This window comes from Haliaeetus albicilla, chromosome 11 (assembly GCF_947461875.1).
Source record: "Haliaeetus albicilla chromosome 11, bHalAlb1.1, whole genome shotgun sequence".
Taxonomy (NCBI): Eukaryota; Metazoa; Chordata; class Aves; order Accipitriformes; family Accipitridae; genus Haliaeetus; species Haliaeetus albicilla.
In genome coordinates, this window is record NC_091493.1 from 16,919,735 (window position 1) to 16,936,458 (window position 16,724).

The window sequence follows — 16,724 nt, forward strand, 5'->3', positions numbered from 1 at the left end:
TGAGACAGTCTGATTCCCAATTAAGGGAACCTCTGTCCAGAAAACAAAGGGAAAACGCTGTGGAAAAGTACTGAAGGACTGACTGGGTACTCACAAAGTGGGCAGTTTGTTAGCTACAGCAGAAGCTGAAGCTGGTCTCTGGATTACACCCAGTATGTATATAGCTGCAGACTACACCTGTGATACAAACATGTCTGCAAGAGGAAAGGTGTAAGAATAGCACCAGACAAGCTTCAAGCTAAGGATACCGTTAGGTCATGTTGCAAGTTATCACAGAAACCTTAATGATTCAAACAACCCTATGTGCTTCCAGATTTTTCCAGAAGGATAACAGGGACAGAACACCCTACTGATTTTTCCAGATTAAGTAGCACATGGCACAGTAACAGAGCACAGATTCAGAAAGACACAGCATATCCACATCCAGACCTTCTGTAGAATCCACAGGTTTCGTAGCTGTGCCATCAGTTTTGTAGACATAACTACCGCAAACTCAACTAGATTAATGTTTGTTGAGAGTGCTTTTTTTTGAAAGACACCACAGAGTAAAAAACAAAGAAAAAGCCTAGAAGTACTTACCAGCTGTGCCCAGTAAGAGTTCCCCATCTTCTTTTGCATGAAGGGATCCTAATCCTAAACCAGGGCCAATTTCTACCTAAGTGAACTTAAAGTTCACTCCACAGTTCCAGAAATATGTGGTACTTCTCACTGCCTTTCCTAAAGGGTTGCAGAAGGCACACAATGGAACATCTGTTCTGTTCTGGCACCAGCAACAAATACATTTCAGTGGTAGATTAAGTGGTCCAGAACCATCCTTACCTAACTGACAGGGGTATAGTGAAGACTGTTTATAAAGCCATAAAATGATGAGACATACTAAGTATCTTTATCAACTCATAGTGTTCTACCCAGCATGACTACACTAAGGACAAAGAACTTGAAAACTCTGCAGTTACAAATTACTGTCTTTGTCCTGCTGTTATACTGCAGTGTATTATTATTTGCATTTTCATGTTCTTGCATACACCTTCAGGGCAGGAATCCTATTATCTTAACTATTGCTATTGTCATGTAATTCTACAATGCTTTAAAAAATATAAGTAATAGTGAAAACTAACAATATACAATATATACGAATTCCTTATCATCCTCCCTCTAGATTACAGTAGAAAGTTGGATTCAGTAGTACTAAGGACACTCAGCTGAGAAGTTTCTTGAGACAATTTTGTTCGGAGTTTCATTGCAGCTTAAAAATTTGGGGAATAACAAATCTATATTTAAACAAGTGTGCCTGAAGCTTTCTAAAGGTCAGACAACTCAGCAAAATAAGGCAGCAAGTACATATACAGCCATGAGCACCTATGCTTTTTTTGGTAACAATTTCCACTAAAGAAGTGATGAACTTCACGACAAAACCCAAAATACATTCCTTCTATGTGCTAATTCTTCAGCTAAAACAGGTTTTTAGCTAAAAGAAGATATAAGTTAGAAATATTAGAATTAAGAGAATGCTTTGGACTAACACCTTCTTAGCTATAATCACAAATAATTGCCTCTTCTTATACTAATGAGCAAGGCAAAATGGAAAGTAATTTAGACAATTCATTCAGGGTAATAGCTTTGTGAGCTAATATTACTGCTGAAAGATCCATTCTCTATTTCCTCGAGTACAATAACAGAGCAGCAGTAAGTTTTCACTTCAGAGAGCTTTTATATCCTATGTAAATATAAACAGAAATCCCATTATCTATTGATAAAACCAACAAAGCAAGTTAAATAAAGTTTCATATGTTACAATTTCTTATAACAGCCATCAGCTTGCTGGATCACAAGTGTAAATAAAACACTTCACTTACTGAAATCAATGAGAAACCTTCCAAATCCTTGCCTTTGGTATTGGGGCATGATCATTATGCAGGAGACATTGTACTTCTGCTGGCAAAGCTTTTCCTGTGGGAAAGAGAAACAGATCGAGTACATCAAAAGCACTGCTGAAGTGGGCAATTGCCTGCACCTGCCACTGTCCTTGTAAGATATCCCAATAAGGTGAACAGATGCATGGGGTCAGTAGCAAAGTCAAATAATTCTACATTAATATTTAATTATAAAAAAGAAGTATCAAACATACCCTTCAAATTATTTTATTAGTTAACTACTCAGCATCTTAAAAATTAAATACATTGTCTAAACAGTGTAATGAAGTTTAAGTGCTGTAAAAGAGGAAGATGGGAAAAAGAGCGAAATAATTTCATGCTTCACTAACCATTCTGTCAAGGATATATAAGTGGAAAATAATATCCATACACATGGTGAAGTTGTATTTTCTGCAATTCCTACACTAAGTGCCTGCTGGTTTCCATCTTTATTTTGTCTTCTCTCTCTGAATATAGGGTTAGGGTGGAGGGGAGGAACCTCATACCCACAGAACTAAGAAGTTATACTTGAAGCATACTAACTTCTTCAAAGCTGAATGCTTCTCACCTCAATCCAAATCAAGGCAGAATGCTCAGAAGCCAGAGCTCTTTCAGACAGAATGAAGTCACACAACATACAGGCAATGTAGGCAAATACTACACTGATTATTTAAGACAACAGAAGGAAGAATCTAAACTAGGAAGCTGTTCTAGCAATGTAAGGTTGTAGGTTCTTTCAGATTTATTCATAAAAAGGAAGAGTGTTGAAGTCTTGTTACCTTTAAAAGGTTACACACCCCACCCCCCACCCCCCAAAATCAGCACTAGTTAGTTTTGAGGGAAACAAAATAAATCAGCCAAAAATATCCAGGTCAACATAACTGACAAGAAGTTGTGGCAAGCACATGTAAAGTTTAAGACACCACCTATCACTTCAGGCTCCACACATAAGATGACACCAGACCAGAGGTGACACTGACAGGATCACATGCCAGTACATTGGTTTCCAAACATTTCTTCAGCCGTGAAAGCAGATACCCAAGCCGTATTTTGCAAGGTTTCTTAGTTTCTACAATATGGTGACATTTTTCTCTGTACAGGTTCCCAAACTCTCAAGACTGCTGCTAGTATGAAGTTCACATTCTGGCAACGTATTAGTAATCAGGGAAGAAAAGCCAGGGCGTTTCTGCCAGCAAGAGCATACACAGGTTTTTTAAAAAAAATAAGAAAAAAAAGGGGGGGGAGAGGGGGCAGGATGGGGGGGCGGAAACGATGACACAACACATGTAATTCAGTAAACAATTTGAGATGAAGCTTTTTTCCTAAGTTTTGGTAGCTAAAACATTCATGACCATCAGATGTGACAAGAGACTGCCCAAAAGCAACAGGGGTGAAGGGGGAAAAGAAAATGCATCCTTGCTGAAAGAAGGAACAAACATCAAGAGAGACTCACCTTAACACCTGCAGTATCTAGAAAATACTTGCCTATATCAGAGTTGACATGTTTGTATGCCACAAAAACTTCTGACTCACAGAAAAGACAGTGCAAATTGTGCCTACATACCTCACTGCTACTTTAATCCCAGCGAGGCCCACACCTCAGAAGGAATCAGTCAGACCCCCAAGAGATCACTGTATAATATGCAGCACACCGACAAGATTTTTAGACTTCTTAAAAATAATACCTTCATACAAATCACTTCTTAAAGAAAGAAAATTATATAGGCAGTAGGAGGTGGTCATACTAGGGGCAAGAAGTACTGAATTTCTGAGCAACTGTACCAATTCATCACATTTCTTATGGACAAATTATGGACAATAATGGAAACTTTCCTGTTGCAGGCACATCTAATTATACTTCATCATTATTTTTGGTCCACGTAAGTATTATTTTTGCCTATAGCTGCTATCTATTGCTTTAAAATTCAAAGCAAAACCACAACCAATAGAGACATCAACTCTAAAGAAGGCATCCACCATAAAGTTAGGCAATGCATTCTTACATTCAGTGCAATGAGTAACTGCATTAGATCAGACTGTACACAAGAGATGAATATAGCTGGCCATTTATGTCTAAACACACAGCTTGAACTGCTAGCAGTAAAGCCATGAGAACACATCAACATTTCCAATACCTAGCACTTTTAGAAGTTAGACTTGGCATACTATTGCCAAAATGGTAGGGGGAAGAAGAAGATTTAATTTTCAACTGACACCACATTTTGGAACCAAAACAAAACAAAAAAAACCCCCAAAATACCACCCCCAAACCAACAAAAAACCCCAACACATGTGGCTGAATGCACATATAATTACTCAATTTGCATCAGTCTTTGAGACAAAAAAGTACGAGTGTATTTGAAACATTGCAAATTATGAGATTTACAAAGATTTCAAGCTTCTGAATTGTTTTTCTTTGCTGTTGGCACAAGTATTCATTAGTGGGAATTACAAATGTTTAAGAAAATCCACACTTTTTTTTTTTACCTTGGAGAAATATCCAACTAAATGGCAGCCCTTCTCATCATTTTTTGTAAGGACATAGAAGAGGAATGGTTCAACATCATAATACAAGGTTTTGTGGTCCAGAAAGAGCTTAGCTAGCAAACAAAGATTCTGACAATAAATTTTGCTCACATTTCCGTCAACCTAGAAAGCAAGACAGATGCAGTTATTTCCAATGCCACCAACATGTTAGGACAAAACAACTTATTGAATCAATCATATCCTAGAAGGAAATGTGAACAATATGGTGTTACAGAAAAAAAAAAACAACAAACCAACAAACAAAAACACATTAAGGTTCAGAAAAGAAATGCCCCAGCTTCTTGTTAAGCAAGAACTCTCCAGTTAGTAGTAATTACTTTGCATTTGTAAGTATCCTCAAAGTATCCGGATTTATTAAACAAAGTAACTTCACCTCTTAATTGTTCAAATTAGACTTAACTCTTTCACTTTATTCCTGGAATGAAAATTACTGGCAAACAAAAAAAATATACTAGTTAAAATTATATTAAACTGTGGTTTGCTAGAAGGCAGTGGTGAACAACCATTAAAAAAAAAACCCAAGAAAAACAATGAAGTATATTATGTTGAATCCTTAAGGTTTAAGGCCAATGAATGAGTTGCCAGTTACGTATCAACCACAGCAATGTTTTAGATAAATTAGACAAGACAAAATTTTTATGCCAGACTAAAACGCTATTGAGAGAAGCAAATTTTCAGGCTAAGTACTGCAATTAGTCTAGGTATGTTACGAGTGTAAAGAGTCAAGCTGTGACTCAGCTACAGAAAAGCCAGACACAGATGCAGATTTCCTAGATCAATTAGTTACTCCCTGAAAGGGAAGGCTCAAAGGCAATAGCACTTTTGAAATAATCTTCTTAATGGAAAGGTTTGCTTGCACTGATGTTCTTTGATAAAGTCACTAGCTGTATTTCATTCACAGAGACAGCCAAATGGTATGCCTACCGTGAAAAAAAAAAAAAAAAAAAGCTATATTCTGTTCTAATTTGGTTTTAGTAAAAATCCTGGATAAAAATCTGAGTAAAACCCAACCTTTTGGATATATTTAGGGATTTCAAGGTGACTTCAGTAGTATAGTTGCATTATCTGGATTAAAGAAAAAAAAAACATTTAATAGACAGCTACTGCTCCTAAAGGCATCAGAATAAACTTGCATACAGTACTCAAGAACTTACCAAATACATTAAGCTCTCATACAACTCACCCTATTGTCTAGATGCTTTTTATTCCTTTTCACACTTATTAGCAAGTGTGCAAATTAAACGCAAACATTAAGCGTAGAAATCACTAGGTAAGCCATAAACCTGAAAACCCAAATTATGTAAGCTACCTTTTTCAGTAAAAACTTTAGAAGAAAAATGCAAAAAAACTTCTTAAATTCCAGGCAAACACAGCTTGTTCATCAGTTTTAAATGTGAGAAGAGAAAAAAGGAGAGGAAAAAAAAAAGGGGGGGGGGGGAGACTTTTTTTGTTATTTTAATAAAGTTTTTATTCACATGTTGGCAGTAGCTGATGAAAATAAACTGGAAAGCAGGATTTGTCTATTGTATGCTGCACAGTTCTTAACACCTACTAATACAGAAACTGTAAGTTATTTTGGACTGACTAGGGCAATTTTGTTTCTTGACAGGAAAAGACTAAGTCTGTTTACAACTTAAGTCTTTTGCTGGCAAATCTACCATCTTTATAAACAAGAAGGAAGCCATCTTGATGCAGATAGCTATTTTTTCTAATAGCACAAAACCAAACACGTAAACCAAATATTAAGGTCTTGTTCTAATTTAAGTAAGGACTTCAAGACTGCATCTACCATTGTTTGAACAGATAATGGCAATGACCAAGCACAACAGATGTTTATACAATATGAAAACACAAGTTTCAAGTAGAATCTCTGATACCTGCAATTAAAAAGAAGTTATCAATACACACTTCTAAATACTGCTGTTGAGAAACAGCCTCAAAAGAAGTCCTAGTAACCCCAGCAGTCTTTTCTGTTAATGCAATCTGTAACAACTCTTGAGAAATAGGAACGTGAAGGTTAATGCACAGCTTTAATAACTTCAGGCATACTATTTGAAACAGAATTCTATTATTCAGGATATCATGAAAACCTCCAACTTTAAAAGTTGTTGTCTCCCAAGAGAATAATTTAGATTATAAAAGAATACATATCCACAAACTCAACTCTAGACTTTCTAAATTAAATGCAGTATGTTCTGGCCAAAGTTGGACTCAACATCTGTCACCCCCAACCAGGATGTTTCAGGGCAAGTTTCTCAAACATCCAAAAGGAACACAAAAGCACTTAGTAGATAAGTTTTTATTTTCAGAACAATACACAAGAAGCTGCTTTGCTTGCTTTTACACATTGGAAGCATGTACATTACAATTAGTATTCTCCCTACACCCAAGATACTCAAATAGCCAGAAATGAATGGGTGCAAGAGGTACCGTTGCTGAGAAGGGAAAGCCAATCCAGTTAAAGGGCTTCCATTGCAGTCCTCGTCTAAGATGCATGTTAAACAGGTACCTTAAGAAGTTGGCTAATGCATGAAGTACAAGTAAAGAAAGCAAGAATCATGAGAGAACATGGCAGGGTGGAGCAGGACAAGGAAGATGGACTTGGTTTTGCAGTATAAGAAGAATCTCCAAGGAAGTATTTAAGTATGTCAATTTTCACTAGTTCTACAACTGGTCTGTAATGTCTACAAATTGGTTACTTTCAGAAATTTAGATTTATTTTTTTATATACTTACCTCAAATACTGAAAGGTCGTTTCTTCTGTAGATTTCATTAGCTGGAGGATGAAACCAGCCACATTTCTTTGAGTGCCTTAACAAAATGTTTTTACTTTTCATGTATTTAAGACAGAATTCACACAGGTAAAGCTTTGGTAATCTGTATGAAAATTAGAAAGATATTTTGTAAAAAAAAAAAAAAAAAAAAAAAAAATTTGTTAAATTCTGTAAACAAAAATGTTACCACAAAGTGAAAGGCCCTCCCCATGTAAATATAAGTACCGTAAGTAAATGTTGCTTAAGTTTAAATAAATAAATAACATTACAGTGAATGATGAAACATACACACATCAGCCACTAGAAAAAGGAATATAAGAAAAGATCAGATTCAAGCAATCACAGTGAACCTAATTCAATAGAGTTGGACTGCGGTCAGCTGTTTTGTGGTCCAGCCTCTGCCAGATCCCAGTTACTTCCCCCTTCCCACATTCCACATAAGCTTTTGCTGTGGTCTCCATCACAGTAGGCACACTGGAGTCATACCTCAAATTTCACCCTTCTTGTTCCAGTGAAGACAAAGACAAAGGAGGCACACAGCAGAATACAGGGAATCTCCTTCCCCTTAATTTTCCTTATTTTGTACATGGGGAAGGCTAGGAGATGTTTTTTCTTTCCACTGTCTTCCAAATAACTTGTGTGGGACAGCAAACTGTAGTAGGATTGTACCCCCTCACCTCCATCTAAACTATCACTTTACTTCAACACAGAAGCCCATCCAAACAGTTTGCACACAGGCAAAAAGTCTCCCTTCCACACATCTCCACAACACAGGCAACTAGATGACTGTACTCCTCCAGGAAGGATTCAGTTCAGACTACATACATACAAGTAACTCACATGCCCCATGTAAGACAATACTGACAATTGTTCTACATAACAGAAACAGTTCCTTTCAGTGACTTTTATGGCTTTTTACCTTCGTTTTTAAATAACTGAAGCAGTGGAAGACTGCTGCAGAAATTAGTTAGTCTACGAAGTTTTAGAGCAGAGGACAACCTTTATTTGCTCTGAAGCTATCGGCACATCCTGGGATCTCGTTGGGATCACAGCTATCGTTTACACTACTCCAGTATTCTAAGAAAGTTTATCAACAACATAAAAAGTAGTTTGAACTCTTTGTTCCATGATGTAATCCCACTGCACTCAGACTTGAGAAGCACACTGCCTCCTACAGATGCCATCCCACTGCTGCCACATACTAGTAATTATCCATTATTACGCTTCTGCCTGGGATTAATTTACTTGATGCAACAGGTAACTCTCTCATTCACAATATGATATAAATTGAGGGAATAAAAAAGTAACTGAAATAAAATATTAACACTATAAAAGCAGCAGTAATAAGTGGAAATAGAAGTGCTCTCTATGCTTTTTTTTATCCCTTGATTTTTATATTACAAATTCATGATATATCACTCATTCCCACCACGCAGAGATGACGGTATCTGGGAACGAGAGGGATGGAGAAAAGGCAGTTTACAGTAACACTATGTAAAGGCATTTTGGAACAGACCACATAACTTGGTTGCTTGCTATAGTAATAGAGCTTGACAAACATACAGTTCTGAAAATCTCCATGCGTGCCATAGATCCCGTGGATTCATAAAACATTTTCGGCACATGCAAAAATCAGCAGAGATCTATTGAGCACACATACTAGTTCATGCTCTCTGCCCGACTCCAAGGTGTGCCCTGGCAAAGAAGGCCAGAAACGAGCCATTGTTGCCATAACTTGCTCACTTTGACTTTATTTATCTAGCATGTTCAGACTTCTCCCTGGTCCCTAAAAAAAAGGAGGTTAAATTCTGGATGACAAACAAGATTATTTGCCCTAAATGGCCAGAAGTTGGACATGCCTAGTTGCAATGGTTAAAAAAAACCAAACCAAACCAACCAAAAACAACAAAAGACCCAAAGCCACGCTAGTACACAGTGCAAGATTATGTTTATGCTGGATGAGGAAAAAATCAGTCTTTTTAACGCATCTTTGATTAGAACTAGTAAAAAAACCCAACCAAACAAAAAGACAAATCTTTGTTCTCACTTATAATTACAAAAGCATATTTACTTTTAAAAGTTGTAAGTTATAAACAATTACAAAAGAGTAAGCAAATAAATTACAATTAACACATTAGTAAAAATACCAACAATGTATGACAATCTTGACAACTCGCTACCTTGCGTATTCCTGTGGGTAAGGTGAAGAGTACCAGGTCTGGATCTCGTATTTTCCAAACTCAATCACTGAAGGGTATCGCCCACTTGTTTCACCAGTGTTTTTACACCCAATTTTCTGTAAGGTGCAATAAAAGCAAAATATTAGTTATAGAAAAAGTACAAGGAAAATTAGCTTTATATCATCAATTTCACCCAGTGAAGGTGGAAGAAAGCTGAAGTATTCAAATCAGTTGCTTGAGTTCCTCCAACCTGGACAGACAGTGTTTGCAAACAACCCAATATAAACAGTGAAGATTTCTTTCAAGGTGCCAAACAACTTGAAGTGAAGTTAAGCAAGTAGTGCTTACAAGTAAGTGCATACAAACAGATGGTGTACAGCCCAGGCAAATAAGAGGCACAACTGCCTCCGTTCTCTTGTACCGCAGCATCTAGCACGAGGACTTCTCTACAGTTCTGGTTCAAACTCAAAGCTGTCCTTTTGTCAAAACAATGAGGGAGAAGGCATCAGCAGAACACTTCCACAGTCCTTGGAATTTACCTCATAATAGTCAACAGTATACTAACACACACTAATCTCTGCTATCATACTGAAGTTGAGCTGTTCAGAAAATGACTGCTAGACCCTACAGAGCTTGCGAAATACAAAAAAAGGAAGAAAGGGGCGGGGGGGAAGGGGAGTAATTTCAGTGCCACAAATTTTAGAAATCTTATTACCCAGTATTTTTGGACTGCATATGAAAGACAAAGAAAGGAGGCAGTAGGAACCATTTCCACAAGCAAATGGAAGTACAAACTAATAACAAAGTTGAATCTTTAAACTTGGTTTGAATTTATTGGATAACACACTCTGAATTAAGACTACAAAAAGGTCACTGCATTGACCCATAGCAGGTAATGTCAGCTCTTGTAAACTAAAACTGAAAAGAGTGACTTCCATTCCTGAAAAAAGTACAAGACATACTCATTTATGATGCAATTTTATAAAAAGCAGCAGTTGAAACATTACATGCACCTCCCTTCTAACCCAGGTTCTCAAAAAAAATTAGTTGCTCATTTCATGGACACAGAAAAGTAAAAGTCCATTTTGCTATAGGAGGATTCACGTTCCATGTGCAGCTTCCTTGGCACAAAAAAAAAGAAATAAAAAAATCTCAAGTCTCCACAAGCTTTAGATTACTACTACATAGTTAAAGAATAGCATTAACACCAGCTGGTATAAACAGTTTTAGTCAGATTAAGCTCAAATATTTTCACTGCTAGAAAAAGTCTATAGTATTTAAACTCAAAGTGTGTTAAATCACTGGGTGAAATGAAGTTATAAACTCACTAACCCCAGTTTGCTACCAAACTGTATTTGCTGGGACAGACTTAACTTTTCACAGTGGCTGCTTTATCCACAGAGGAAAATCATCAGGCTCATTCTTACCGACCAACATCCTCTCAGTCCTGACCAGGATGTCAACTATGCTTAATCTCTGTGCTTAATCAGTGGTAGTCCTGTGTCCAAAATGCTCAAGTGTATCTTTCAAAATCTATCCCAAGTGTCACTTATCTGACGCATTCCAGTGTGATGCCTTGTCTCCTATCTAGGAGAATATAACTGTATATACAGTGTGTCCCAAAAATAAAGTCACAGCAAGCATGACACATTAGATCAAAAGGAATATATTAAAAATGAAGATGAATAGACATATGAAAATGAATTGATTTTTTTTTTAATTTACATAAATAACTACATTTTATGCAACATGATTCTTACCTCCAGGGAAAGTTCTCGAGCCTGCTTAAATACTTCCAAATCCTCCTGTGTAACAGTGTCCTTGCTTCCCACCAGAAATACATCCATATTTTCTTGTTTGATGCTTAGTTTGATTTCAGTATCTGTTATTTAAAACCAGCAAAAAGTTTATTCACAGACATGAAGGTTACATGTGCCTTACCAAAGTGATACTCCTAAATAGGATTGTAGCAACGATGGCTGTTATGACTCCCCATTTTAATTAAATTTGGGATTACTACACAAGAGAAATGAAACCTTCCCCCCTTCTTGTTTTGTAGTTTGCTGTTGCATGAGCTATTTTTGGTACTTGCTTGTCTGTCTGTCTAAGCCTTTACAGTCCAGTTCTACTATATTAGTTTTGAACCTCATGAAATGAGTATGTTCTATCACTAGAACTATGCCACCTAACAAAATTCCAGTATACTCTACAAGGTAAAAACAAAAATAAGAGAAAAAAAAAGTTGCCCTTAAAAGTTGGAGACCAATGCTAAACTAAGTGCACATTCAAACATTATATTTTTTCTTAAATAAAAGTAATTATAAAAAAGGTCGTTCACAGCAGTACAGATCAAGTGTTGTGGAAACTGTAGCAGGATGGAATTGTTCATGAAAAAGCAATGGAGCAGAGGGAAATGAATTGAAATGCCCACCATTATAAGCACTGACAGGACACAATCATGATGACAGCACTACTGCCAGAGAAAGGGCAGGGGAAGAATAAGGAAGGAGCATGAAAAGTGGCTACTCATGCGGTACTACACAGCCATAAGCAACATTATGAAGGCATTTGGGGCTCCTAGTGTCAATTACAGATGCAAAAAATAATAAAAAGGTGGTGTGGTATTAGTCAGAAAAAACATTTTGGAAATTTAGTCAGCATTAGATAAAAGGTCAAAGTTTCGTTGCTTTTGTATGAAAGTGAAGTAAGAACAAGAGAAATAGCTAAGACCTATGTGACAATATAAGAATTTTGGTTTTGGACGGGACGCAGGTTTGGTTGGCGCTTTGACCTTTGCTTACCATCATCCTGATCAGGTTTAATCCTTCCGTCTGCCAAGCTCCCCTTCCCTGGTGAGGGGGTCCCCATCTGAGGGGTCACTTTATACTTTAATCTGCCTAGAATCCTGTGCTTTTTAAGGAAAGTTGTTCTCTTGAGGTGAGCAATTGCTTTAAAAGCATGTCCTCTAGACACACCCCATCCAGAGGTACAGGCATGAGAAATAAACCTGCTCCTAACCTCTTTCTTTCCATAGAAACAGCTATTAGATTTTGATGTGGAAGATAATTCTGGTTTACGACGCAAACGTTTGGGTGGTGCATAACTTGGGTGTCCCTTTTTTCGAGACTGTCCCTGAGTGGTATAGATATGAGAGAGTCCATCAAAGAGTCCCTTTAGCTGACTATTATTAGGAAGGCTACTAAAGGAGGGTATGCTTGACTGACTGGAAGAACTTTGGGGAGAGTTAGAAGTGGAAGTGCTGGATTTTTGCGAACTGGGGCTCTGACCAGAGATGGGGGTTAGGGGTAGAAGTGAAGAAGGTGGAGGTTTTAGCTTTTGTGTGGTACCTGTAGCCAACACAAGAGAAGTGCATGACTGTTTCTGAGAGACCTTTTTCCTTGGACGATAGTGCTTTGAAAAGTCTATTATTTCACCTCGTGATCTGCGACCATCAGGTGATGGTGTAAAGAACTTAGTAAGGCCATCAATGAGCCCTTTGGTTTTCTTGTTAACTTTAAGTGTAGAGGCAGATATGTAGGTGGAGGTGGTGGTGATTTTGGTGGTGGCACCAGGCCGAGTGGGGTCTGTAACAGGCAATCTGCTGCTTGAATCCTTCACAGATGCAGCATGACCAGATGAAGGTGTGGTACACACTTTAGTCTTTTGACCCCTACCAGGTGACCCCCTTCCTGTGAATGCATTCACGGATCCTTCATCACTGGTTACAGACCTATGCAAAAATTTGGGAAATAAAAATCAGCATTAAAAGTGTATAACTACTGCCAAATAGTACTACAGTTTATACAAGTTATTTATGCTACTGTACCTAAAAAGCTTTTAAGAAATTTAAAGACATATGCACTTTGGAAATACATTTCATGCTATGACGTAACAGCCAACTGCTTTTTCCCCCCTTTTCATTTTTTCTTTTTGACCCCTCTCCCCCATTCTTTAAAAGATAGTCCACAGTACATATAAATAGAAGCAGCTAGGATAGGAAGATGTCACAAGTATACAGCCTTCCTACCTACTTTCAGGCATGGCAAAAGAGTGTGCTGCTTTGGAGAAAAACATCAACGCACTGTGTCTGAATACAATAACTGCTCCATCACCATAGAGTTTAATGTACACACAAAGGAGATATGCAGTAATTTATTAACACTGAAGATGTACATCAAAACACTTCACTTCAGACTACATTTGCTTAAACTGTAGAGAAAGTCTATTAGTCCTTTAAAGCAATACAGTCAGTTTTCAAGAAACTGCTATTTTTTCCACACTCTCATTGGATTATGTCAACTCTAGTAGTAAAAATTACTGCCAAAGACCTAAAAGCAAAATGAGGTAGTTTATGAAGAGCGTTACAACAAAACCAAAAAAATAGACCCTGTTTTCTTCAGAAATTGTAACAATAGCAAAAAAAAAAAAAAAAAAAAAAAAAAAAAAAAAGAGGCAAAGGAAAGGGAAGAACAGAACAGTAAGACCAAGTGGTGTTTGTAGAAAAGCTGTAAACCAATCAGGCCTAACATGGAAGGTGTTAAGAAAGAAGAACAGTGAATGTTATTTAAGTGCTAGGAAGAAAAAGGGCATGCTGAAAGCCAACATTTGTTACATCAGAAATACAGGTTTAGCTGGTCACTAATGACTGAAGAGAGGAACAACAGTGAATGATACAGTGAAGAGTAGTATATATTGTAAGTATATAGAAACAGAACATTTAAAAATATTTGCAGTAAAAGGAATAGGTATCAGGAGGCATGATCAAATTGCAAATCCAAACAAAGCTTTATAGTTGCATCAAATGCTTCCATTCCCTTTTCCATCCTGCTCTTTGAAGTCAGCTTATTTACTTTGCAGCGGAAAGTTTTCTTCCACAGATTTGCCTTCTGAATTGAGATGCTGAAGTAATTAATTCCAACAGGTTACTTCTAATTAAAGATTGAACAGCCTGGGGCTACCATCTGGTTTACTGAACTCCAAGGGCCCACCAGTTAAAGAACTAGCCCCTTTTCCACTCACACATCCTTAAATTTGGTTAGCTCCTAAGAGGCAACAAACCCAAAAACTTCTAAGTCTTTTGAATCCTTTGGTGCCATAAGCTTATGTCCATCACAAGACCTATTCTTATTACCAGATGTAGTAATCACCATCAGTGCCAGAGGCACCATCACACACCTGGTTTTAGTTAATACTACACAGTAATTTGCCTGTGAAGGGCCTCCTACAGATGGTCAACAGGCAAAAAATTATTCCAGTACTACTGGACAGATTGTCTTTGTACTACACAAAAAGAACTAAGCGGCATTAGCTAACCTTCCTGTATTTCATGTGGCCACGCACTTTTATGCATGACACTGTCGTCTTCTGTACTCCATGATCACTTTTAAATAGAATTCCATGAGGAAGAGTCTCTTATCACATCTCCTAACCACTACTTTTCCAAAACAGGACTACTTTGTTATATATATATATATATCAGACATTGAAGTAATAGAAATAGTATTGCAAATATTCAGTATACAAACAACCCCCTCAAGTACTACTCTAACATGCTCATGTGGCTCATGTGCTACAAAGAAAAGAAAGTCTTTATAAAAATATTCATAATCATCATCCAACGCTAAGAGAACTTCTGCATCCTTTAGCATGACATTTATATTTTTAAAGTTGTAGCTTAGAAACCCATTAGCAAAATATAACAGTAAAATCCTCACCACCTTTCCAACCTCTCTTTTACATGTACAAGGAAAGAGGAGAAGCAGAATTACTGTGTCAGACAGATATTCCTGCTAAATCCACTGTGGGAACCCAAATCAGGGACATGTTTTTAGAGAAGTAAGATAGCAGTACTGTACTTCCCTAACCTCCAGTTGAAGGCTTAGGAGTTTTCAAAGGGGTAAAACCAGAAGTGTAGATATGTTTTTATTATGCACACACAATGACATATAGGAATTTCAGTTACAACACTGAAAGCTGTATAGTTATTAAAATGACCTTCAAATTCTTAAGTTATTTAGTCAGGAGGAGAATGGAGAAGTAAAAAAATGTTTCACCCACTCTTCCGTTAACAGCATGCTCTCATGAACCACTACAACTACATCTTTTACTTTCATATAGCACCACACGTCATCCTTGTCCTATACTACTTTCCTAGAGCAGTATACACTGAGCTTTAGGACAAGGACCAAAAAGGCAAGACAAGAGATGCTGGCAGAGAGAGGGGAAAGAGAATATAGCAAGCTGCACAGTACCAAGTACATCAACTTGACTAGCGTGCTGTACTCTAGTACTGCAAGTATGGTTTTTTTCCTTCTATTTTTACATGTTGGCTCCACTGGCTCCAGAAATCCTTATTATGCAAAATGCAAAGTTTTGCAGCAGCTACCATGCAACTCTGAAGAATACCAGAAAGGTGTTTAGACTATAGAGAAAAATGGTTGAGTAACGGGCACATGACCGAATGAGTAGTACATAGAGCCAGAAAGCTCAGCTGCTGAGCTAACATGGCCAAACAGATAGTTAAATAGGAGGGGAAGAAAGGCATATGTGCGTAGAACATGTGACTGAGGGCAACATGCTATTGGACTTAACACAGAATCTGTTCCTGTTTAACACTCAGTGTAAAGTCAACTCAGCATTTGAACACTACTTAGAACAATCCTCCAACCAAACCTTAAGATGTCCAACTACAGTGTTCCCTGGAAAGATAGATGCCAAAAGAATTACAGCACTCTCTTGTCTTAGATAAACACATTCCTGAGAAGCAAGAGGAATTACAACCTCTTTCCCTAGTAACCAGTGGCAGCTTAACAGCAGAATTCAAGTAATAATTTTTTCCAGAGTACCACTGAAACCAGAACTTCTGTAGTACTTGCGTAGTTTGTGTTTTGGAATGGGTTTTGTGAGCTGATATTAACTAATAAAGTCATTTTTATACAACTTTTGAACAGGTCTTTGAGCAGAACAGTCTCCTAAAGCTGGATGTAAGTAACTCACTATTATCCACTTAGTATAGATTCTGTATGTACTTCATTTGAAGTTACACTTAAAAGACGGCTTTGGCTTATGTTATCATACAAACTTTTATTTGCATCTGCTATAGGTACAAGTTTTGTTAAAAAATTACAGGATCTAGAAAAGTAAGTTGCAGAAAGTTTTTTCATTACCTTCTGACATGACACAAAAAGCACCCACTGTAATTAAGAAGTTACTAGCCATTGGGCTGAAAGGCATATACTAGAATACTTGCCACCTATTTTCCCCAACTTGAAATACAGTTAAAAACTGTAGTTGAACCTGCATCAACTCTT

The 16,724-nt window shown here is 37.3% G+C and overlaps 1 protein-coding gene across 9 annotated transcripts in view; it reads right to left on the minus strand.

Moving 5' to 3' along the window:
• KAT6B (lysine acetyltransferase 6B) overlaps positions 1-16,724 on the minus strand; it is a 125,820-nt gene that overhangs the window by 31,462 nt on the left and 77,634 nt on the right. For 7 of the 9 annotated variants that reach the window (XM_069796283.1, XM_069796281.1, XM_069796286.1 and 4 more), the window contains 6 exons: positions 12,216-13,144; positions 11,175-11,296; positions 9,415-9,530; positions 7,196-7,337; positions 4,401-4,562; positions 1,857-1,950 (listed from right to left, as the gene is read on the minus strand). In XM_069796283.1, the coding sequence (XP_069652384.1) occupies positions 1,857-1,950; positions 4,401-4,562; positions 7,196-7,337; positions 9,415-9,530; positions 11,175-11,296; positions 12,216-13,144 (1,565 nt within the window). The remainder of the gene's footprint in view (positions 1-1,856; positions 1,951-4,400; positions 4,563-7,195; positions 7,338-9,414; positions 9,531-11,174; positions 11,297-12,215; positions 13,145-16,724) is intronic. The other 2 variants (XM_069796288.1, XM_069796287.1) reach the window with 2 other exon arrangements.